At 48.2% G+C, this 23,262-nt stretch overlaps 9 protein-coding genes across 9 annotated transcripts; 2 read left to right on the forward strand and 7 right to left on the reverse strand.

Annotated features, from left to right (window-relative positions):
- Positions 1 to 134: 134 nt before the first annotated feature.
- On the forward strand, positions 135 to 2,193 carry BDV38DRAFT_282567 (uncharacterized protein; the record flags this gene model as incomplete). Its single annotated transcript, XM_032059809.1, has 8 exons — positions 135 to 504; positions 559 to 663; positions 738 to 980; positions 1,048 to 1,194; positions 1,284 to 1,395; positions 1,446 to 1,575; positions 1,631 to 1,852; positions 1,960 to 2,193. The coding sequence occupies 8 exons, from the start codon at positions 135 to 137 to the stop codon at positions 2,191 to 2,193; spliced, it is 1,563 nt and encodes a 520-aa protein (XP_031914021.1).
- A 415-nt stretch (positions 2,194 to 2,608) lies between these two features.
- Positions 2,609 to 5,151, forward strand: BDV38DRAFT_245960 (2OG-Fe(II) oxygenase). The gene is made up of 5 exons (XM_032054485.1): positions 2,609 to 2,835; positions 2,889 to 3,737; positions 3,787 to 4,159; positions 4,232 to 4,776; positions 4,832 to 5,151. The coding sequence occupies exons 1-5, from the start codon at positions 2,701 to 2,703 to the stop codon at positions 5,039 to 5,041; spliced, it is 2,112 nt and encodes a 703-aa protein (XP_031914022.1). The 5' UTR covers positions 2,609 to 2,700; the 3' UTR covers positions 5,042 to 5,151.
- A 233-nt stretch (positions 5,152 to 5,384) lies between these two features.
- Positions 5,385 to 7,510, reverse strand: BDV38DRAFT_292574 (uncharacterized protein; the record flags this gene model as incomplete). The annotated part of the gene is made up of 3 exons (XM_032062038.1): positions 5,385 to 5,807; positions 5,859 to 5,938; positions 6,043 to 7,510. 3 exons carry the CDS (start codon positions 7,508 to 7,510, stop codon positions 5,451 to 5,453), a joined length of 1,905 nt encoding a protein of 634 aa, XP_031914023.1. The 3' UTR covers positions 5,385 to 5,450.
- Positions 7,511 to 7,743: 233 nt separating this feature from the next.
- On the reverse strand, positions 7,744 to 9,186 carry BDV38DRAFT_245964 (uncharacterized protein). The gene is made up of 3 exons (XM_032054486.1): positions 8,512 to 9,186; positions 8,011 to 8,437; positions 7,744 to 7,957 (listed from the first exon to the last, which is right to left on the reverse strand). Exons 1-2 carry the CDS (start codon positions 8,568 to 8,570, stop codon positions 8,206 to 8,208), a joined length of 291 nt encoding a protein of 96 aa, XP_031914024.1. The 5' UTR covers positions 8,571 to 9,186; the 3' UTR covers positions 7,744 to 7,957; positions 8,011 to 8,205.
- Positions 9,187 to 9,267: 81 nt separating this feature from the next.
- Positions 9,268 to 10,972, reverse strand: BDV38DRAFT_82336 (uncharacterized protein). The gene is made up of 2 exons (XM_032063979.1): positions 9,601 to 10,972; positions 9,268 to 9,545 (listed from the first exon to the last, which is right to left on the reverse strand). Exon 1 carries the CDS (start codon positions 10,781 to 10,783, stop codon positions 9,953 to 9,955), a length of 831 nt encoding a protein of 276 aa, XP_031914025.1. The 5' UTR covers positions 10,784 to 10,972; the 3' UTR covers positions 9,268 to 9,545; positions 9,601 to 9,952.
- A 1,053-nt stretch (positions 10,973 to 12,025) lies between these two features.
- Positions 12,026 to 13,307, reverse strand: BDV38DRAFT_270983 (intradiol ring-cleavage dioxygenase; the record flags this gene model as incomplete). The annotated part of the gene is made up of 3 exons (XM_032057239.1): positions 12,026 to 12,626; positions 12,681 to 13,005; positions 13,064 to 13,307. The coding sequence occupies 3 exons, from the start codon at positions 13,305 to 13,307 to the stop codon at positions 12,026 to 12,028; spliced, it is 1,170 nt and encodes a 389-aa protein (XP_031914026.1).
- Positions 13,308 to 14,917: 1,610 nt separating this feature from the next.
- On the reverse strand, positions 14,918 to 17,209 carry BDV38DRAFT_82350 (GMC family oxidoreductase; the record flags this gene model as incomplete). The annotated part of the gene is made up of 4 exons (XM_032063980.1): positions 14,918 to 15,394; positions 15,449 to 16,111; positions 16,166 to 16,749; positions 16,827 to 17,209. The coding sequence occupies 4 exons, from the start codon at positions 17,207 to 17,209 to the stop codon at positions 15,162 to 15,164; spliced, it is 1,863 nt and encodes a 620-aa protein (XP_031914027.1). The 3' UTR covers positions 14,918 to 15,161.
- A 612-nt stretch (positions 17,210 to 17,821) lies between these two features.
- BDV38DRAFT_270985 (SDR family NAD(P)-dependent oxidoreductase) lies at positions 17,822 to 18,726 on the reverse strand (the record flags this gene model as incomplete). Its single annotated transcript, XM_032057240.1, has 3 exons — positions 17,822 to 18,009; positions 18,072 to 18,403; positions 18,464 to 18,726. 3 exons carry the CDS (start codon positions 18,724 to 18,726, stop codon positions 17,822 to 17,824), a joined length of 783 nt encoding a protein of 260 aa, XP_031914028.1.
- A 2,274-nt stretch (positions 18,727 to 21,000) lies between these two features.
- Positions 21,001 to 22,141, reverse strand: eglD (putative endoglucanase). The gene is made up of 2 exons (XM_032054487.1): positions 21,370 to 22,141; positions 21,001 to 21,094 (listed from the first exon to the last, which is right to left on the reverse strand). The coding sequence occupies exons 1-2, from the start codon at positions 22,076 to 22,078 to the stop codon at positions 21,090 to 21,092; spliced, it is 714 nt and encodes a 237-aa protein (XP_031914029.1). The 5' UTR covers positions 22,079 to 22,141; the 3' UTR covers positions 21,001 to 21,089.
- Positions 22,142 to 23,262: the final 1,121 nt, after the last annotated feature.

Below are 23,262 nucleotides of genomic sequence, written 5' to 3' on the forward strand. Positions count from 1 at the left end.
AGTCTCTGTTCTGTACAGTGGGGATCGAAGAATTAATACGTAGTACTTTGCAATTTCTTTTAGAATTAGAGACAGTCAATGCAAAATAACATATCCTTACACTCCACCGGATTGAGCCAAACCAAACAATCAAGATGATTCCCGTTATCATAGGAGTAGCAGATATCAAGAACAAAACAACGAAGACCGAAGATGCGAAGGAGCCATTGCAGTTAATGATGCAGGCCATTGAGGCCGCCGTACAGGATACTCAACTTTCTAATAGCGAAATATTGAAGCTAAAGTCAAGCATTGATAGCTTAAGTGTTGTTAGAACCTGGACCTGGACATATGCAGACCTGCCCCATCTCATCTCCGAGAAGCTGGCAATAAGCCCAAACCTTACACATTATACCAATCATGGTGGTAACCAGCCCGCGAAGCTTTTGGACGAAGAGTCGCTGCGGGTTGCCAGAGGGGAAAGTCGCGTCTCGGTGATTACGGGTGGAGAGGCCCTGGCGTCATGTATGTGCACCGTTCTTGAAACGTGCTGTCAAGCCTTGCTGACTGGGTAAATAGTAGGAATGTATGCAAAGAAGGGAGCAATGCCCCCTCCTGGTTGGACGCCCCCAGAGACGGAAATAAAGGGGGTTTTCACTCCGTCTGCAGACCGGTTCGCCAAAGGTTAGTGCTGAGTGTGAGACTCTTGCTTTAACCATTCTTGTCCTTGAACGTCTCTGATACCCCCCAATGTATAGATGGTCTGGACGGCATTCACTCTATTGGCCTACCAATTCAAGTCTACCCATTATACGAAAACGGATTCCGTGCGCGTCGCGGGCAATCACTAGCAGAAAACCACAAGGAATCAGCCTCTCTTTACTCACAGTTTAGCGAAGTGGCCGTTACAAACCCATACTCCTGGAACTTCCAGGGCAAGGTTGAAACACCCGAGTCAGTCGCACAAGTGACCGCCAAGAACCGGATGATTTGTCTACCATGTGAGTAGTCTGTTTATTTATGCCCTTCTAAAGCGTGAGACACAGGCAAGGCTAATACATGCTGTAGATCCACTCTTGATGAACGCTTTTAACTCAGTCAACCTTGCGGCTGCTTGTATTATCACCACAGCAGAATATGCCGCAGAATTAGGAGTCCCAACAAGCAAATGGATTTATCCGTTAGGAGGTGCAGGCGCCACTGATTCTGAGAAGGGTACGTTAACATTCTTCCTTAAATCTTTCTGCGGGGAAGCTATCCCGCAACGATTTCCAAAAGCACCTTTGATTTTTAACCTGCTCTAGTATGGAATCGACCGAATTACTTTTCCAGTCCCGCTATTTCCAAGTCACTCGACAGATGTTTGGCATCATCTGGCCTCACGACAAATGATATTGATCTTTTTGACTTCTATTCGTATGGTGCCTCTTTGGTCACTGCTGGGTAGGAGCTTATAGATTCACCAGGTGTTTTCCAATCGTGCCAAAGCTAGCAAGTGAGCATTTGGGTCTCTCCATTTCAAGCCCATCTAGGCCTATCACCTTGCTCGGCGGCTTGACCTTTTTCGGTGGCGCTGGTAACAACTATTCCATGCATGTAGGAAGCTCTCGGGCAATCTATCTCTGGTATACGGCGCATTGACATGAACTAGGCAATCACGGAAATGGTGCGTCAACTTCGGGGAAGGCAGAGCCAGAACGGCCTCATCCTGGCAAATGGGGGTATTTTGACCTACCAGCATGCCATATGTCTTTCCTCACGCCCACCATCCAACGGCATGGTGTATCCTAATGTTCAACCCGCGCATCAAGTGGCCGTTGAGGTTTCCATTCCACGCGTCACTTACGTGGCAGAAGGGGATGCTGTGATTGAGGTGAGTGGGTCAACGGGAATAGACGGTCTCCTTTTCGATAATTCACCTAATAACAATCAACCACTCGATCAATCATCCCGGTACTAACCAAAGAAATATGATGGCAGACGTACACGGTAGAGTTTCACCGAAATGGGCACCCAGCACGAGGATACATTATTGGTCGGCAGAAAGCAGATGGTTCTCGATTTGTCGCTAATCACGGAAACGAGACAACCTTGAGGAAACTGGCATCGCTCACAGAGGAACAGATCGGCAAAGAGGGTTATGTTGTGCCTGAGTTGATCAGCGGGGGTAGAAGGAGGAATCTTTTCTATTTTTCAGCCAAAGAGTCTATCTAAACTGATCCTCACGTCAACTTCATTACGGCAGTGTTGCTTGCGGAGATGAACAGAAGGAACGATTGTCATAGTTACACAAGATATGCTAGTCGTGCAATAATTTCAGTTACATCTGGAGGAGAATCAACTCCTCAGTACGATAGCGGACTTGCTAGACACACAGAATAGCAAGGAACTAGTTTCTAATTGAGTACCGTAAAGCAGGTAAGAGAGAATAAGGGCCAAATGAAGAAGTAAGGCTTAGGGCATGCCGCCGCTGCCTAGAGTGTGGCCTATCCCTTTAGGCATCACCACCCCTGGTTTAGGCAGTGAACGTCAAGTGACCTGGCATCCATCTTCACGTCATAACCATCGCGTCAGCAACAAATAAACAAGATAAAAGCCTCTGGAATTCTGTTTATTGTTTGAACAGCATATCCCACCTAGTCATATGCTTGTCTCCTTTTATTTTCACAAAACCACCATTTCGTACAATTAGCTTAACTGCCTTCCTTGTTCTATTTCACCATGAGTGACGATGAAGGCGGCCATGTTTTTGACGAGCGCATCTGGAGAACGGAGTCATATTACGATGTCCCAATCGAAGAGTATGCTCATACAGCCATTGAGCTAGAGGATGAGGTGGATCGGGTCTTGACCGAAGTCAATACAAACCACCTCCTATAGCTAAGGATTTATACTGATGAGCCGCACAGGGTTGTAAGGTGGACGCCTGTCTGGATTGGTATATCTGTTGCCTGAAAGAGATCGACTCGGATTATGGCCGGCGCATGTATAGCCCCGACAATCTCGAATCATTTGCGGGTTCCAGGTTGGAGAAGATCAAGAAAGAATTGCGAGAAAATTTGAACCGCTTAACTCCTGACTATCTTGATGGTGAAACAGACATTCTGAAGGTTAAGAAACTGCACAAACGGTTGGAGAATCGATGGCATAAAGTCCGAGTGGGTAGCAATACCAAGAAGCGAGAGCATGTTTCCAGTGCGCTTTTGGATACTCTAATGGAGAAGCATTGTCACCAACGGAGTGGACATATCGAACCCTCTTCAACACCTACCTTACCAGAAACACAGGACAGCTTTCTTGACTCGTGTCTTCAATTGAAGACGTTCATTGAAGGGGAGCAAACTACTGCTTCCTATGCATGTGGGGGTAGCATCCCTATCGTTCAAGCAACTGGCCCCCCTGATAAGCACCCACGAGGTTCTGGTCCCGTCAACATCTTCTGGTCGATTGGGAATGGCTCAGCGAGACATGTATCACTACCTCTTAGGGCTGACGCCGAAGACGCGAACCCTGAAGTGCTACAACACTTGATAAACAGCTGTGGTCCAGCCAGTTTTGGTCGCGGACAGGAGACTGTGATGGATCTATCGTACCGAAAAGCTGGAAAGTTAGACCCTGAAAACTTCGCAACAAGCTTCCATCCCGCCGAGTTTGGAATTATCGAAACAATTGAGAAGGTGCTTCTTCCTGGGACAGTTAGCGAAGCAGCGAACAGATTAGGGTCGCGCAAGATCTATGCGGAACTCTATAAGATGAATGTTAGTCAAATGTTTTCGTCTGTGATGGCCGAGCTGACTATATCCACAGATTTATTCAGGGCCGTCTGGGCTTTTTCGTAGCCACGTTGACACTCCCCGCTCTGAGAGACAAATTGGTTCCTTAGTAGTTTGCCTTCCAGCACGTTTCCAGGGTGGAAATTTACTTGTAAGGCACCAAGGGAGAGAGGTGAACTTTGATTGGGCTGCAGGAAGCGAAACCACCATCCAGTGGGCTGCCTTCTACAGTGACTGTGAACATGAGATCAAAACAATAACAGAAGGAGACCGGATCACGTTAACCTACAATCTGTACGTTTCAAACCGGGCCGACAGCGTTCTTCAATCGATAATGGATCCTAAGTCACTACCATTGTACGGCTGGGTCAAGGATCTTCTCATGAAACCGGGATTTCTGGACGACGGTAAGCCCTGCTTATCGAACTGAGCATCCCATAGTCAACCGGTCCCAAGTAGAGTCTAACTAATCAGTACAGGGGGCGTTCTTGGTATATTCTGCTCGCACGCCTATCCCCATACCTCTAATTCCACCACCTATGACCTCCCAAGAGGGCTTAAAGGGTCAGACGTGGTATTGTATTCCATCTTTCAGTCCCTAGGATTACACGTGCAAGTTCTGCCAGTTTTGGAAAATGACGGGAAGTACATCCCCGAAAATCCAGAGTTAGGACTCAAAGGGCACATCGAAAGCCGATCTAGCTATATCGGCGAATGGGGCGGCTTCGGCTTTTCCAATGATCTCCAGCCATACTTGGCCAGGAACAAACGCCTTCTCGTGAACTTTTCTGAGGTACTGCCACAGGTCTCCAGCCGAGAGGACCTTGCCAATGTCGACCGACGATGGAAGCTCTTGAAGATGACACGACATGTGAGGAGTATGAAGGAGGCAATTTCTTTCGCACAACGGGAAGGTCTTCCGTACAAAGAAGATAGCGGCTTTGTGACAGAGGGAGCGCAGATTGGATCACGCCTGCGGCCCTATGAAACGACGGAATGGGGGAATGATATGCCGATGGACGATGTAAGTTTCGCTCACGCCCACAGCAATTGATATCAGGCGCTCAAGGACCCTGCAGGTGCTGCCACATGTCTGGCCCGCATACTACCTCCCCGGGATTACGTGGCTCACGGAGCCAAAGCATGAGGAGATGGCGTTCAGTCAGATCACCTATGGAAATGAGGCTGGGATTGGAACGAGATACTCGTGTGCTGCCATTTTCGCGGTGATACCCCCATGGGACCAAAGAGGGACAATTCGTGAAAATGAAGGATCCGAAGGTAAATGACTAGAGTTGAAGTAGCCTACTTAGAAGGCTTAACGGGCGGGAAATGGTGTTTTACGCGAATGCTCGACAGATTGTTCAAGTCCTCCATCTCAGTCGGGGGGGATGTTTTCTTTTAGTATGTTTAGTTTGGGTTTTCGGGTTAACCTACTAATTTATCTAATTCTGAGGTCTTGAGGTATGGAAGTTTTACTCCGTGCTATTTTCTCTAGTCTGCTGCGGAACTCATTATTCTAGGTATTCCAGCTCTTGCAACAAGTAGGAAAGATCATGAGCCAAGAAGTAAGCACATTAAGAGTGTAAAAAGGTGCTTTGCCTATCTAGGCAGGCCGCTTGACAAATATTGACATCTTGACATTATACTAATAAGAGTAATATTGATATTCATTTCTTCTAACAATCCTTTGCGATATCATACCAATTGAGAAGCAACATCATCCCACCACTTCTGGACATGATTCAAGTTTTCGCTGTTTGCCCTATCATCGACATCAGACGAACTAGTTTCACTAGATTCCACGTCATCGTCACTATCTATTAGCAGTTCCAGCCATTCATGTTTCCAAAACTCCCTTTCTTCTGGCCTAGTACCTTCAGTGAAGAAGGTCCAAGAGAATATGTTCCGTGTCACGAGCTCGGAGAGTGTATCATCAAAAGCTTCCCCCTCCTTATCTAGCTCTTCACAAAGAGGGCTTGTTGGATCAAGACCCCTGAGCCAGGAATAGATAGAAACAAGCTTTCTGTATATGGGAGCAATCACCAGCGACGACTTGAATAAAGATGTGTATGGGAACCCAACCACCATCCAAGCCAGCTTTACGGCTTTAGTCCTAAGAAAGTTGGGTTCAATGCTCGATTCTATAGCTTTCGATCCGCATGACATGCCACAATCGCTCAGCACTTGTCATCCTTCACATTTCCAATTCCAGCAATGGCAGCTTAGTTGGTGATTACAGGAATAGTGCAGCCTGACCTCGATCGAAGTATTTTGGAGCTCCACGAACCCAAATGGACGGTATGGAGTGGTGAGCTTCTATACGTTTCCGAGTCCACATCTGTGATAAATAACAAGCGGAATTCATCTTCTCGGGGAATCAATGCCACATTGTTGGTCTTGTGAACCGGTGTGAGACGGTAGTACTGAGGGTCCATGAATGACTGGGGAGAAGCAGTCCAAGTACCCGCTTCGAGGTAGACTGTTGGTAGATATGAACGACAAACTTGAAATATCCGGGGTAGGAGGCCGGTAATTAGGGCGCCTAGCCATAGTGGAGCTATATTGGGCGTGCGCTGTGCCATTGTGCAGACCATAGCATGGTAATTCTTTGATCGAATTAGAGATGGGAAGATCTCTCTCATTGGTAAGTTCAACCATTGGCTGACTAGGTTGCATGGAATATCTGGTTCCCAGAAGCAACCAAATAAACAAGATGTGATCACGCCAGATGTACATGATATAGCCATATAATGAGGAATTTCAGCAGTTGTCGGTATTTGGTTTCGATATGTCAGTTCAGTGTTCCGACGCGAGATGGGACGGTTTTCTGGCTTCGGCAAAGGTAAGGTAATACTGGCGCCAAACCAGTTATGCAGTGGTATTGTCAGGGTGGCGGCCAACGCACTAATTAACTGGTCAAAAGCGTCATGATATCGGGCCAGGTTAAACAGGTAATCTTGAGCTTGTGCCGAGGACGGCGGCTCAGTGTTAATAGTAGGGGTCGAGGCCGGCAATTGAGCCCAATGGTGCAGTCGGAATGAACTGCTGTTCAAATGGCAATCCCACGGTGGGTAGTACTCTTTACCTTCTCGTGTGAGAGTAGCCTGCCAGCCTCGTCCCTCTGCGAGAATTGCAGCCCACCATCGAAGTTCCGCGAAATCGTCGGTTTCAATGTCTATTATATAACTATCATCCATGATTGACTTATCCGTTTGATGTCGGCCGTGAAGATTCCACTGAGCCTTGCTCTTGGTATAGACCACCTTATCTTTGATTGTTGACCGACGTATCTCTATCAATCGTGCTGAAAGAATGTACGACCAGCCAAGGACAAACACCTCAAGATAATTAGACATGGGGCCTGGCAGGGGGTGTACCCCGTTCCAATCTGAGATATACTCCGCGGATAGATCACAAGTGCTTGGCTGAGAACCCCCGATGTAGACCTTTCGAGATCCAGTCTTTTTCCGGGAAGGCAGCTCGCAATTACAAGATCGATTGACTGGCGAGACTGACCAGCTCGCATACCCTTCTATGTATAGAGCGTCCGTTCCCAAATAGTCTGCAGCATCGGCAGGTTTAGGAATCGAGGGGGTCTTGTTGAGAAGCGCTTTCATGTTACTGCAGGCATGCGGCAAAGCAGTTTCAGACTGAGCCGAGGACAGCAGAGCATTCCATGTTGACTTCGAGTGCTTTAGCACATCGGTTGCGCTGTGATGATCAGGACGCAGTAAATCATGATTACTATCATCCATGATATGAGAGATATGGAAGGTTGTTCATGTAACATTTTCTGTTCGGTGCCGTGAATAATTAAATCCGACCATCGGCAGTCAGGTGAGAGAAAGCGCCCGGCAAGGGGGCTGAACAACAACAACAACATATCACTTGGCTATACTCCGTACTTTATTAATGTAAAGCAGCAGAATAGTTCTTAGGGCCATAAATTGTTATGATTTATCACATGTTATTCCTCCCTGAATCACTGCGAAAATCCAGGTATCCGATGTTCCAAAGGGTACCGACCGTTTAAATACATACATACATACATACATTGGGTAGGCAGCCTAGTAGGTAGCTTCAATGGGGCCCTGAAAAGTATCACCATACCGAGGTAATTATGCCGGAAACCATTATACCCAAGAACACAGGCCAACATCTCTTGTATCCGTGGCAGCTGCTTTACAAGGACCTCCTACGTCCTATAACCATGGTGTCAGCCAAGCCCGAACCGCATAGGAGAAGAGTTACAAACAAGCCTGTCAGTGCCGTTACCGGTAGCACCAAATGTGACCCAAGTAGACCAGTCATGGCCACCAACAGTCCACCCAACCATTGGAGGCAGGTCACGATACGACTATACCTCTTCGGAGGATCGACTCCAAATTTTCTGGTGTGTTCCATCCCCACCGCAACCCAAGTAGCAAGTTGGGCAAGTGTTTCAACCTTCCTACCATGTCTCATGTTTGACTTCAAGCCTGGAAAAGAGTAGCCGCCGCTTCGTATTCAAGTCTGTCGTTTGGCTCAAGACATTGCCCGCGCCCGCACAAGTGAGGGTATCATGTAAATCAGAGACCTGCCAGGTATCTTCGTCAAAGTAAAACGCGTAATCGCACTTCTTCTGGATGCGGTAGTTTTTCGGCATTGTAAGGAGCAGCTCTGGGTTGATCGTCTGGGTTTGCCTTGTGTGTCCATCTTCTGTCAGCCGGAGATGCCAGGATGAGAGACAGTAAAGGGTCAACCAGGAAGAACTTACACGCTCTCCGGTTTTAGCATACTGCCCTTACATGCAAGGTGGAGCATGGGATAGACCATCTTGGTGCACCAGCATTCTCATCCCTTTGATATAAGCTAGATGCCCGGGCCACGCTTAGGAGTTCCTTTGTAGTTTCCCAAAGTATGTCCAATTCACGATGGGATGGATTATCTGGGTCATGGTATGCAGGGTTCGGGATCTCGTTCGCCATGAGAAGGAAAGATGCAGATATTCGGTCCTGAAAGTGAAGAAATCATAGCTTCTGGTCAGCTATACGTTTCCCCAGTAGTATAGCTTAGTTTATACCTTCAGACCGATAGGGATCACCTGTTCGTGTAGACCTTGAGTTAGGGTGGTGCATAAAGCAGTAGCATTCCCTGGTAAAGGAAATCATGAAGGGTAATTCGCAGAGAACAGCAGTCTTCAATGCTCGCACATCATTCAACAAGTCTCGAATCGGACTCGCTGCACATTTCGACGGGCGAGAAGACGACCGATAGGAGAGCTTTTTTCTGTCGGCAGGCTCTGTAACAGCAGTCTCCGGTGCAATCTGATCAGGGTGCACATTATCGGTATCGTCAAGGATCCACAGGTGTTTCGCAGCAATCGTAATTCTGGTGGTAATATTTCTTTTTCGTTTTAAACTACACGATGCCGAGGACGGGTTGTATTTGGTGGGGTAGCCACCGTCTCGCAAGGCACATCGCGAAGCCAACGCCAAACGGCATGGTCTTGAGGGTTCATGGCTGGCGAGTCATGGCGTTGGAGGTTGGCCTTGGCTTAATGAGCCAGTAGAGTGTCCATCAGTCGAACGGTAGAAAGTGTTCAATGCTGAGAGAGCAATAAGGACATAACGAATATTATCAGTCGCAGAGGTACCCTGTACATACTTCCATATGGTTTGTTGCTGAGAGTGGATGTTGTTTGTATTGGGCTATTTGGGAAGCGGTGACGATGTTAAGATGGCAGAAAATGGGCTAAACCAGGCGGTAGATTGATGTGGAGTAGGTTGTGGTTGCTGTAATTGGACAGTTCTTTGCGGAACCCAATTAGGTTAGTAGTCTCATCAAGGGTCAGTTCAGCACATACGGAGTATGCAGAGTAGGCAAGAGTTAGATATAACCCTAGTAGATTTTTTTTTCCCCTTTTTTGATCAGCACTATTGTGTTTGTAAGTTATTATTCTCTGAATAATTTGTACCCGTGCCAATGATCTTCTCGCTTATTGGCAACCCTTCGACTCTGAGATATATATCTCTCCAAAGATAGTCTACTGGGCAGAATAAACTTATCTCGACTGACTGGATTATTGTGATAATCTATTGAGAAGGAGATATTGATGAACGACGTATCGACGTCAAATTAAAGTCAACAAAAACGATATCTCTAAAGTCCTTTTGGACTATAAAGTGCAAAGAAAGAGCCGTTCTGGTTATCCGTACTCAAGTACGCTGACAAACATTCCGAGACGAATATCCGCACGCGCTAGCTGGAAACTCCAAAAGACGCGAGATCCGGGGATCCGGATCGTTCTCGAGGTACATGCAAATAGCGGTACATTCAGTAACAAGTCGACCAAAAACCCACGGCTGCCAGTGGGATAGGGTACACATAAGGCCCATCCACTGCGCCATAATTAGAAGGGCTGGGGGGTCTCTCCGTCTCAAAAGTGCAAGAAACTCGTTCGTCAACTTCCCCATGAACTCGGCACATTTGGCCGAATTTTCCCAATTGCGTTCTAGTTCGGATATAGCTGTATATAATCGGAGAGGCTCGTAATATGGGTTTGTTTTGGCCGTGGTAAAGTCGTCAATCCCACAGAGGTCAGCCAGATCGGGGTCAAGACCCTCCCGTCCCTCTGGAACTACGCGCTTCAAGAATTGCTGTTCGTCCTTGTGGGCCTGCTGAAATGTGGAGCCCCAGATGCTGGAATCAAGGTACGACTGAGCGAGGGTTATTATACACCGGAGGCCACTCTGTAAGCAAAGCCAGTTCATTGCATCTGGTTTATCGGATAATACCCACGAATCCGTTGGCTTGATATTCTCGGGGCAGAGAGCGGTGAGTCCCATGAACATGCAAGTGGACAGGAGGGAATCAACATTCTGGGGAGTAACGTTGGAGGTAAGTGCCGCTTGGTATAGCTTAATCGCGCGCTGCCAGAAATATGTCTCTGCAAGCTGCCACGTTTTGTTTCCAGGGGAAATGCGATTGAGGTGAAGAATGCCTACGGCAAGTATCGTGTACATCAAATACGGACTCTGAAAATACATTTAGTTAATAGGATCTGTACGTATCGAGTCAAGAATTGGACCTAGGCTCACCGTAAATGAAACCCGAATCATGTCGCTCCTCATGACGGCTCGGAGGGAAGGGTTGGCGACCGTGTCAGTGGCACCCTTAAGGAACTGTTGGAAGGCAATCATGCCGACGGGATGAGATGCGTGTCGCTCTACCAGAGAAGCATTGGTGCCTGTATCTAGTTTCAAGATCTCCTCTATCCGGGTCGCCAGATCGTCCAAAGAAAAAGAAAATGTAATGCTGTCTGGCTTTTGCATGCTTGATGCGACATCGATGTTAGAGCCATTTCCATACGACACCGTGGCATAGCTGCACAATGCACCGTATCTCTGGCATTTGACGCAGGCTGGTTTACCCTCGTCGCACTGCACTCATGCTCAATATTAGCTTCAGAACAGCTGCCGGAATCGATATCCGCACTTTGACCCTCCGTTTCTTACAAGTTAAACAGCCCGCTCGTGATTTTCTATGAGGACGCCGGGCATGATATATTTTTTCTTGATTTAGATAGAGTGGCACTTGAAACACAGTCTGCCCTAGATTGCTTCTTCGGGCGGGAATTTTATCCAGTGCGCCCGACGATATGAGATGTTGTTCGACAGACATGATTTGCTGCGCCGTCTGAGAGTGGCCGGCAAATTAACGCCTTACTCTGTCGTCTTCCTGTCCTGGACGTGAAAGAAGGGTAACTGGCCTGCTATCTGGCAAACGGCTCGATGATTGATGTTAATCTGTCAGATCAGAGCATCGCCACACCGGGCAAATCACGTGCTGACCAATACGAGGTAGACACGAAGCTGGTACAAAACAACAATTTGCTCATGGTTTCGACAGTCAGATCAAAAACCTACAATCAGCGAAAATACAGAAAGCCGATCAGGCATGCCCGATTTATTACGCGGAGGGGACATTGACGTGATGGTTAGTAATTTGGCAAACCTGTAGGGAGAACAAACAAGGGCAGAAAAACAAAAAGGTGGAGAGAAAAGTAATGCACAAGCCAAATCCTTCATTAGAAAAAAGCTGATACTATAATAAGTAGGCAAAATACATACTAGAAGTAGAGGAAATTGATGGATATATACACGGTATGAGGATAGTGAAGATGGCCCTGCTTGGCTAAGGTGGACTCGGTTCATATTGGAGTATGCCTTCACCTCGCGGGAAAAGGAGCCACTATAACACAGGTTCATGCCGTGTCCCGCAAGGAATCTCTAGATAGCAGTGCCTGAAGGCATGGCACCGGAGGGAGAGCCAGAGGGCATACCACCCTGGCTACCAGAACCACCACCGAATGCAGCACTGTCAGTGTTCTGGTGACCACCGTTCTCGTCATAGTAAGCAGCAATGCTGTAGTACGAGTTATCGGTGTAGTCGGCACTGGCGTTGATGCCAATCTGCTTCCAGGCAAAGAGGCCATCCTTCAGGTCGTTTCCAAGGTACACATAGTCGGGGAATGGGTCATAGGAGCTGGAGGCTTGTTCAATGGACCACATGTCATCAGCATTGCTAGTGATGTCTTGGGTGTTGGTGGTGTAAGGGTAGGTGTCCTCGACGGCGGAGCGCAGGACCTCGTTCCAGAAGAGCTGACCGATGTGTGCAACACTGCCGGTTCCCACAACGAGTGTACCATTGTTATCATGGACGGAGGCATTAAGGTGAGTCAACAAGTGAGTGTGAGTGGCACGGCCGTCATAGTGACCCGGGAAAATGGTCTGGAAGGCCACAACACCGTCCTGATCCGATTCCTGAATACCACGCAGGTACGTGCTATCCCAGCCGTCAGCAGCATAGTTGCCCGAAGTGGAGATACCACTATGTCTGGTGTTAGCGATGTGTGTTCATGTATGGTAGCGTGTGAGCACTGACCTGTACACGCCAGTGGCGTTAGCATTCCAGATATCGACGAAGGCACCTGGAATTGGCTTGCAAGTGTTGACATCGATGTATTGGACCTCCAAGTACACATCAACACCGTCACAGTACTCATCCTCCTTGACGTTGCTCCTCTGCACTTCACCCCATACATAGTAGGGCCCGTCGGTGATCGTGGGGGACAATATGGCACTGGTGTTGCCACCGAAGACCGAGCTTTCGGGCGTTTCGGAAGTAAAGTCGACCAAGCCGGTCATGTTGTGGTTGACGGCCTCCCACTTCTCCAGATCATCAGAAGAACGGCGCCACTTCATTGGACCTACTGACATCGTCAGGAATCGGATACCATTTGTTGATCCTGTTGTCTCAAGACTTACTGGTAGTCACGCCACGGGCGCTGCGCAGCTCACGGACAGTTCGGGCGCGGCGGGCGACGTTACGTTGCTGCAGTCGCTTGGCATGCTCACTAGTGGCGCATGCATCGAGGCCGCGCTTCGACCGGGCAGCAAGAGCATCACGAGCGTGGATCTCGCGCTTCAGTACATGCGGATCGTGCTTCTCACCGGGATGCGCAACTGCGAGCGTAGCCGCGGAGAGAAGGAGGAGCTTTGAAAAGTGCATCTCGCTAGGGGCTGTTTACCACTCAAAGGCTCAAAGAGTATACGTCAAGAGCTCTGAGAGATTTTGTTCTCTTCGATTAATAATTAAATTCTGCTGGTTGACCGTTGAAGGTCTTACATTTATAGTCCAGGCATGTCAACGGCTTCGGGGAATCCACGTCATCGGAGCAAGACGACTGTCGCCCAGCCAGCCCCTGTGTGGAACATTCATGCAAGAAACGTTGTTCTAGTGCCTGTCATCCCGTAAGGAGATGCGTAATAGATGCAATCGGCTGGGTTTCTTGTTGAGCCTTGAAAGATATGGTTGTCTTGGCGCCGCGTATGTTGGACCCGCATTAGGGCTCCGGCAAACGAATGATAACCAAATTATTATGGTCTCGGCCTCTCTCATTGGGGATCACTCGGCGGAAGAATTACGTTGGTCTGGGGTTCCTGCGTCTCTTTGAAGCTTAGCGGCCCACCTCGCCTTATGCTAAGTAGTAAGTGCCGACAAAGTTGTGATGATCATCGCCCGCTCAGCCTGGATGTGGCAGTGTCCGAAATTCATAAACTGATTTTTACAGTGTGCCGGTGAATAGTTTCACTGGAAGTATTTTATTTATAGATCGCCCATATAAACCCCTTATCATCATGGCCAATAGTCCTCAAGTAGCTGAGCCAATTGAGATATGTTGATTTGTATCGTGGCCGCCCTGTATCCATTTGTATGCCGGATGTGGGGGTGTCCTACGTCTCCATCTGTATCGTTGTCTTGACGTTTCAATGTGACCAGGATACTCATTTAGAGCGAGATCGAGGTCATTACGCTGGCATTCAAGCATCATAGGCTGCATGTTTTGAGTGCGGATGGCGCCCTTGCCTATAGAAACAGAGCGGAAGGCTGTCATGGCCAGATGACTTCCAAAGTGGTTCATGAGCACCTCAAAAGGAGCTGCTCGGCAATCCGCCCAAGGAGGAGGCAGGAGAAGCATTTTGGCTACCCCCTGATGAGTTAACTACTCATTTGAGTATGAACTTCATAGGATGGTCAAGTGAAATTGAGTATCTAGGACACATACGTCTCCATACGTCAGAAGTTCGACGGCTTGAAAATGAAACGACTACTGTCTCATACGTATTAAATATTCTGGAAAGTCGTAATGGAATGAATCGGGAACGTTGTGGGATCCGCTAAAGATTGGGCTAGATGCCCACCCTACGTTGGCGGATTTTCCGTTCAGAATCTCTACCTTCTTATATTAGTTTTGGAAAGCCTATGACTTTTTACATGGCAATAGTGGAGTCACAATGAGAAGATTCTTCATCGGAGGAGTAGTAATTGCATTTATTAGGCACCACGGGCTATCTGACCTACTAACCAAACCTCTCGCTTTATGCCAGGACAGACTGAATATACCACGAATACAGTAATCATCCATCGCGCTCACACACTTGCCAGTCGCAAAAATGATATCTATGGGATCTATACCGATAGCTGCCGGTGGAATTTCATCTATATCAACAAGAAGGGCCGGGTAAGTGAGCCCCATCCTTCGTATAAGGCAGACGTTCCTGTTTTCAGATCTCCCGTTTATCATCGTACTGGTTGCATGATCTGCAGCGAATTATCAGGCAGGTTCGCAGCATTATTCGCGAGGCAGTTGCCCTTCATCTAAAAGCAGGTGGAAGTCCCAGAGGCTTGGAAACTTGCAGTGAATTGACTGGATGCGAAGTCTCGTACCAAAGTAATTAGAGTGACAATTTCGATGCCACGAATAAATTCTACCTATGGGAGAGATTTATGACAGTAAAATTATCTCCGTTGTACACCGCACTGGCCCCGATTCCAATATTATCCGATAACATCTATGTAGAGTTACTTGTGGGTTAGCTTTGCATCAATGTCCGTCGGATCCATATCCTCGATTATCATATCAGCAGCTTTCTCCGCAATGGCATATACCGTTGCCTGAATGTGTGCGCTGATTTGGAGAGGCATGATGCTAGCATCGACAACACGCAAATTAGTTATACCGTACACTCTTAGACGACCATCAACCACACCGGACTTCTGGCCTTCGAACCCTCCCATTGCGCATGTTCCGATTGCTAGTCGTTATGTTAGCCCACAAGAGCGGCAAAGACAATGAGAAGTACACTTACGGTGCCAGTCAGTGATGGTATAGTTCCGGACAAACTCATCGTATTTGTCCACCTCGTCTGATGCGTTGGAACCAGACATCGGAGGGAATACCCGGGCGCGAATGATCTCTGAAAGTGGCTTCGTTGCGCAAATTCGCTCCGTCAAACGTTGGCCGATTTTCATAACCTCCAGGTCTACCTCCCCGTGACCAAGATAGTATCGTGGGTCAATGATCGGCTTGTCATGGACAGTCGCACGGAGGTCAGGGTCCTTGGGTGGCAGGTGGATCGACCCTCGGGACCAGGGATATTGCAACATCATAAGCATCGTACCATATTTCTTTCCCTCCTCGGATGGGAAGTATGGACTCCAGTTCCCGACATCGAAGAGATATTCCAGCTGACCCAAATTAGTATGCTCTCGGAATTGACGAGCCAGGATCTCGTCTCGTTGTTTGCCAGTCTGTTTGGCCAATGACTCCGCTCTCGCTCGGAGACCTTCCAGTTCCTCTGGGCCAATGATCTGTGACAGTGAACAATATGCGATTGAACATGGAAGGATGGTCCAAGGACCAGACTTAGAGCCTTCATACTCACAACTGGCCGCCTCCCGAAGCGCTGAGTCCCCCAGTACTTCATCCCTGGTGGGTATCTCGGGCGAAATTTCAAAAATTGTGGCCGTCACTGTATCACCCATCAGCGATGGTTTTCATTTAGCCTCGGAAGGTCGATATCTACTCATATGCTCCTGAAGGTTCTCTCCGACATTCGGATTTTCAACCTTGACAGGAATTCCAGCAGACCTCAAGACCTCAGCATTACCAACGCCAGACAGCTCGAGAAGTTGTGGAGACTGAACACTTCCCGCCGAGAGGATAACCTCTCTTGCTGCATAGATTTCCCTTTGTTTGTCATCACAGAGGATGTCGACCCCAGTGGCAACCCACTGGTCAGCGTTGCCATCCTTCTCAATTAGTACTTTTGTCACCATTGCCTCAGTCAGCAGTATTAGATTTGATCGCTCTGCTATGGGCTGATAGTAAGCAGTTGCCGAGTAGCTCCGGGTTTGGCTGATGGGATCCACCGTGCAAATCATGTTCCATGCTCCTCTATTCGAGCCGGCAAGGCTGTCTAGACTACTATCCACGCCGACTGCGTTGAGTGTCGCGTGCCAGAATTGGTGAGTTGGACCATAGGATTGAATATGCGTTGTGTGAAGGGGACCAGTAGTTCCATGTGTTTCCTCCTGATAGTAGGAATGATACTGCTTTTGATGAGTGACATCGGGGGGGTGGAAAGTCTCAGAGCGTTGGAAGCAAGGCCTTGTCAGTTATTAGTCGAACATGAATCAATCATAAATTCACCAGAATGCGGCAAACGTCGGAGGTAATACACATACAAAAGATCATCCCAACCCCATCCAAGGTTCCCCAACTCCTTCCAAGCATCATAATCCTCTCGGTTCCCACGATTCCACGCCATAAAGTTCAGGGCACTGGTACCGCCAAGGACTTTGCCACGAGGCCAAGGTAGTTTCCGACCTGATAGTCCTGGCTGAGGCACCGTTTCAAATTGCCAGTCATACTGAGATCCGATCGTAGAACCGTAAAGACCTGGGATGTTGATCGCTTTCTCATCAAACGCTGCGGGACCAGCTTCGACTACCCCGACCACGACGTCAGGACGTTCGCTCAGACGCGCCGCTAACACTAAGCCTGCTGTCCCTCCGCCGACAATCAGATAATCAAATACATGAGCGGCAAACTCGTCGATGCGACCCATGGTGCCGGGGTGAGTAGGGTATCAGTATCTGTTCAAGTCAGTTTAGAAAGGGCAAGCGGGGGTTTCGATTAAATTAGAGGTACGCGCATATTATTTTCCGACTGGCCGATCATACCATGCGGCGTTATCTTCCCTGCACCTCTTCATGCCACCGAGGATCTACACCATGTGGGGTTTAAGAGGGGCATAGTCAAAGTTATTAGGGCTAGTGGCTGAGGCATTTTTATGTTTCCCTGCTGCTCGGTGCTTTCGGAGTTTCTCTCCTCTTGACTTTTGTAACTTTCTTAGTACTAACTAAATACATCTATCTGATACCTCTGTAGGATTGCTCCAATTTATTTCCTTTTATTTACCTAACCACTGTTCCGAGTTTGAAAGTAATAGGGTAAAAAAAAAGGGCCATATACTACTTCAAAAGTATTGACAGTAGTAATCCAATTAGTACAACCTTCTTCCTCGCTTCCTCGCTTTTGTAACTCTAGAATAACTAACTGGGTGTATTACTTAATCTAAGACCTCTCAAAGTTATAGATAAACTATAGTCTTTGCGACAGTATTATATCTCCGGTTGTTGGAAGTTACTGACATTGTCTCACTTTCTGTTCTGTTCATCTACATAACTGTATACCCACCATCAACCGGAAGACCAACACCATGAATCCACGAGTTCTCCTCTGAGACTAGAAAGAGAGCAGCATTCGCAATATCCCCTGGCATCCCCAGACCACGGAATGGGTGCATTTGCTGTACCACCGCTCGTTTCTCCGAGTTCAAGTCCTTGATAAACGGGGTATCGGTGTCTGTTCAAATTAGCATTTCCGACAGAAACCATGCCCAGGTTTGAATGCGAAGGGGTACTAACACCCAGGACATAATGCATTCACGTGAATCCGATACGGCGCACAATCCATCGCCGCAGCCTTGGTAACGCCCATAACCGCATGTTTTGATGAGACATACCCCGTTACTCCAGGTGAGCCGTGTAGGCCGAAGACACTGGAGAGATTAAGGATCCAGCCCCTATCTCCGCAAGGCAGGGGGTCCTGTTTGATCATCTGCGCAGAGGCGTATTTACAGCCTAGGAAGACGCCCGTCGAGTTTATGGCGACGTCTCTGGTCCAGATTTCCTGGCTGAAGTCCCAGATGGGCTTTGGCGAGTTCGCTTCGAGGGCGACACCGGCGTTGTTTATCATTCTGGGGTTGTGACACTGTCAGTCACTGCCAGCATGGAGAAGGCAAAGCAGGAAGATTCACATGTCTAATCTCCCAAACTTCTGAACGGCATGTTGTACTGCGCTTTCCACTTGCTCCGCCTCGGTCACGTCCAACATCACGTATTCAGCGGTCCCTCCGCTCTGAATGATAGTTTCATGGGTTGACACTTTATCACCCGGAACCTTTTCTTGGATGTCACCGCAGATAACCACAGCACCTACGCCGGCAAGCTTAAGTGAAATGGCGCGGCCGATACCGCCTGAAGAACCGGTGACAATGGCTATCTTTCCATGGAGACTCATCGTGTCAGATATAGTTGTGGTTCCAAACAACGTAAGGTATTCGGGACCTAATGATCGAATCGCCTAATAGTGAACAAGTAATAGCCTGCCACGCTCATGAAGCCTTTCATTTTCTTTGTGTTCGTAGTGCAATGAGGAGAAATTAGGCTCTTACCCCGCATAAATCTCCCGAGGCGAAGTTAATGGACGGGAGGAGTAGACGACAGATTTACCGTTCATAGACACACGTCCTACGTAAAGCCCGAGAAATCCGGCCCAAAGGACGATTTACCGAGGTAATTAGTGTGCAAACAGTGGCATAAAGGTTGAGATAGATTTAAATAGGCGGGGAGTTCTTCGAGAGGGATTTATTTTGCTAAAAGAAACAAACCATAAGTGAAGTCCATCCTCCTTTAACAAGAGATATCTCCTCATCTTCAGTTCTTACATAAATGCAACCAGAAATGCGAGAAGGTTGGGTGCCTCTGGGGGGAGATCTGGATTTCGTTTTCCGCCGACCCTTGTTTCCAGGTATGGGTTTTCCAATATCGCTTCGTAAGAAACTCATTTTTATTCCAAATACCGGGAATAGGCATTATGCCACTGCGATGATTGCCGTAAGATCAGGGGAAGCGCCTTTAGCAGAATGTTTTTATCCCCGACGCGAACTTCATCGTTGTCCGAGGGAGTCCGAGAATCTTATTGAAAAGAAAGCAGGCGAATGCGGGCATCCTATCAGGAGATTTTTCTGCGGAAATTGCGGGACTGCGTGCCTCCGCGAAGAGTATGCCTTTCCTAGTATGAAAGTTATCAGGGCAGGGACGTTACAAGGCTTTGAATACAAGCCCGCTTTGGAGGGATATGTAGATGCGAAACTTTCATGGGCCGCGCCCTTGAAGGATGTGAACCAGGTCCTGAGGCCCAAATCCACAATACAGGCTTGAACGTAATGCGATTATCAGAGGAATTGATCAGAGAATATATGCCGCTCCAGAATGGACGTAGTGCGGACAATGCCGGAGGGATATAACTACATCGGTTTTGTATTGCCTTCAGATACTCAGACCTTCTATGAACTTGGTCAAATTCTAGAATGTGGCACCGAGACCCTGCACAATATTGGTACCACTACGACCCCTATGAGTGATGTCGTCGTATTCACAATAGTAATGAGCTTTTTACTGTCACGGCTGCTTCAACCTGCCCTGTTGTTCCGACAGGACTACATGAGAGTAGTGATAGCGATGATAGCAGCAATAGCAACAGCTCTAGCTTGGCAACTCCATAGCAGGTGGGAGAACCTATCTAGCCCTACTTCTCTCAACCTACAAAGCCCTCCTTCAATCCAATTCACATAAAGCCTCCCAGGATTCACAAAAAAGCGGCCACAAGTCCCCACCCCCCATTGATCAGTAATCCAGCGGTTTCAGACACGTCCTGCGGCTGTGGGGCCGTACCCACTGTCTTTCTGTTATAGGGTGAACGAGGGTTCCATAAGGGGAAAACCCAAGGAAATATCGCGGGTCTCCACTTTGAAAGCCCGTTAGAGCCTGAGTCTTCCACAGATCGGATGAGGTTTGGTTTTGTTGCGATTCGATGGTCAAAAATAAGTTTCGAGCGAGTGCATTTCGTTATGAGGTCAGATTGCATTTTATTTGTATGCACTTTTAGCTTTTAGTTTAAAGAGTCGGTGAAGCTGGTAGGATTGTTGTTGGCTGGGACTTGGCGAAATATATATATTTGGTAGCGTGCCTTGTCCTGTTGGTCTGCAGTTATATACTCTGTATATATTTACGTTCATATGCAATGCTCCTTATGCGATCACAATATTGAAATCACTCAAATATTATAAGAAAAAAGAAGTACAGTTGCTTGGGATGAAGTCATATCGTCAAGAGGAGCCCCCATAACTCCAAAAGGTAGTCATCAAGAAGTGTAAAATATGGAGAATGTGGACATTCTCACTCGTGGGCAAAAAACTATGTATACCCCGAGGCACTACATGTAGACATCCCCGACAATAAACCATGATATATTAGGTCGAGTATCAAACTATATCTCGAGTAACCACAGAATTGAGCCACAACCGGAGAAGTACAAAGCCAGTGAAATAGCCGAAAAGATACTGTCTACTAAACAATTTACAAAAGACCAGAATATAGACAACGCGAACACCAACCGTCTAATTTCTATTCTGATTATAATAACTTCTCTCCCCCCTCAAAAGTCAAATCCTCAAAGTCAAAGTCGCTTAAGCGGAAACACACTGGTGGTAGTAAGGGTTCCACTTCTTGCAAGTGAGACCCTGCTCACACTGGTTGCTACCCTTATAGTTCAGACCACCACACTGGTACCACTCCTTGACAGCGCCGCCGGCGTTGGAACTAGGCTGAGGAACAGAGTTAGTGGGCGCAGCAGAAGATGCAATGGCGGAGGTGCTAGAGGGAGTAGCAGGAGCAGTGGTAGAGGCGACAGCAGTGGTGGAGACAATGGCGGAGGTAGTGGAAGTGGTCTCAGAGGGAGTGTTCTCAGTGGAAGGGGCTTCAGTGGAAGAAGTGGTGGCTGGCTGTTTGGCGATAGTAGTGAAGCTAGAGGGAGCAGGAGCAGCGCTGGTAGGAGCAGGAGCAGATGCAGAGGCGGAGCTTGATGGAGAAGAAGACGAACCAGAAGCGCCATCCCAGACGGCAGGGCCGGGGATGGGGTAGCTGTCGAAGGAGTCGTAGATGTTGAAGAGGATGCCCTTGTCAGTGGAGGTGTAGGCGCCAGGGATAGAGACACCCTCGGGGAGGGTCTTGGAGCCGGAAGAGGTGACCTTGACCTGGACACACTCCATGTAGAACTGAGCACCGCCCTCGCGGTTACCCTCGTGGAGAGCGATGATCTCAGGGCGGAAGAGGTACTCGCCGGCAGCAACGTCGGGCACGGTGACGGAGTGCTTGCCCTTGTTCTTGATCAGAGTCTCAACGGCCCAGGTGCCATCGGTGTAGCCATCCTCGGCAATCTTGACCCAGCCGTTGCCAGCAGTGCCCTTCTCAGTGGGGGCCATGTAGACAAGGATGGGGCCGTTGTGGGAGGAAGCGATGATGTCGTCAGACGCGCTGCGAGAGTCATGGTGCCACTCGAAGGTGATCTTGTCACCGGCCTTGACCTCCAGGGTCTTGGCGGTAGCCTTGTTGTTAACGTTGCAGGTCATGTCCTTGGAGGTGACATCGGTGATGGGGCTGTTGCTGGGGGGAGAACGGATGTAGCCGCTCTCGCTGTTACCTTCACCCTGGTCGACATCATTGATCCAGACGGCATGGACGGTGGTGTGGGCGCTGACGAGCTTAGCAGCCGCTGCCAGAGCGAGCATACCAAAAGTAGAGGACTTCATTTTGATAAAGAGTGTAAGGCGTCGACTTGGACGGTAAAGAACGAATGTAAAAAGTGAATGAAAGTAGGAAAACAAAAAGCAGAAAGGAATGTTTGGCTATCCAGGCTTGAGGAATGAAAGAGACCTACCGAGGGTCCAGATGAGAGGCCTTTTATACACAAATCGATGACGGCTTCCAGCCAGCTACCTTCATGGTTCTCGTAGATTAAACGGTTCGGGATGGGGCAGTGTGAGATGAGCGAAGCCCTGCCAAGAAGCGTCAACCGATGATGCCAAGAATGAGACGTTTCAGCTAAATTTCATATCACCACTAGCCTAGGGCTCTACTTCATTTATCCGACTTGGCAATCATGGCTTATTGGCTTCTGGACTGAATTACAGTTGGAGGGATCAACTCCGGTAGGGACCGTGAGATGCCCTAACCTGATTCAAATTCCCGGCACGAATCATGGGCAGTCGAAACGCATAGACCACCTCCCCTGCGAATGGAGTGCGATTGGGTTTTTGGCTTCTAGTGCTGCACCGGTGGCCTTGGCAGAGGTTTTACATATTGCATTGTTTCACTCGATATTGATAGTTCCTATGGTTCACTTTCGTACCTTAATGAACTAATCTCCCGAGTGCCGGTTATTCCCCCTTCGGAAATAACATTCCTGGCACTACTACACACACTGTTGTAAAGTCTCCACGAAGTAGTTGAGAGTCTTGAAGAGAGGTCCTAGCTGCTAGAAGGCTATGGTATCTGACGCTCGAGACCTATACCAGTAGGAATGCCACAGAGGTAGTTGCGTCAACGATCGGCATGGCGAATCCGCCTCCTGTGACAAGTTAATGCAGGAACAGAGACAAAGAGACGGGATGATAAAATAGAGTGGACACGAAGGGGAGTGATGTGCATGTTAGCCGCCAGGAACCATGATTGCGCTGCGATTGATAGATTATCATCGGGAGCTCTGGAATTTTCAAGAGGTTCAAATTACTTCGGATCCGTTCCGACCGATATCAGGGTCCATTTTAATTCTCCACTTCGGCGGCGCATCGGCCATTCCTAAAAGAGATATGCTCCGACGCCACTCTTAGCTTGCGTTTCAAAGTACTACTCATAGTCTCATACAAGGGTCGGATAAATATCAAGCAATTGCCCGCTGCATTTACCCCACCAATCAGAGGCACGCACATGGGCT

This window comes from Aspergillus pseudotamarii (assembly GCF_009193445.1).
Source record: "Aspergillus pseudotamarii strain CBS 117625 unplaced genomic scaffold BDV38scaffold_24, whole genome shotgun sequence".
NCBI lineage: Eukaryota > Fungi > Ascomycota > Eurotiomycetes > Eurotiales > Aspergillaceae > Aspergillus > Aspergillus pseudotamarii.

Coding starts and splice junctions, on each gene's coding strand:
- BDV38DRAFT_245960 (XM_032054485.1), top strand. CDS start 2,701: ATGAGTGACGATGAAGGCGGCCATGTTTTTGACGAGCGCATCTGGAGA. Junction 3,738..3,786: donor CGGAACTCTATAAGATGAAT/GTTAGTCAAATG, acceptor CTATATCCACAG/ATTTATTCAGGGCCGTCTGG. Junction 4,160..4,231: donor ACCGGGATTTCTGGACGACG/GTAAGCCCTGCT, acceptor TAATCAGTACAG/GGGGCGTTCTTGGTATATTC.
- BDV38DRAFT_245964 (XM_032054486.1), bottom strand. CDS start 8,570: ATGGTCTATCCCATGCTCCACCTTGCATGTAAGGGCAGTATGCTAAAA. Junction 8,438..8,511: donor ATGCTAAAACCGGAGAGCGT/GTAAGTTCTTCC, acceptor TGGACACACAAG/GCAAACCCAGACGATCAACC.
- BDV38DRAFT_82336 (XM_032063979.1), bottom strand. CDS start 10,783: ATGTATTTTCAGAGTCCGTATTTGATGTACACGATACTTGCCGTAGGC.
- eglD (XM_032054487.1), bottom strand. CDS start 22,078: ATGAAGTCCTCTACTTTTGGTATGCTCGCTCTGGCAGCGGCTGCTAAG.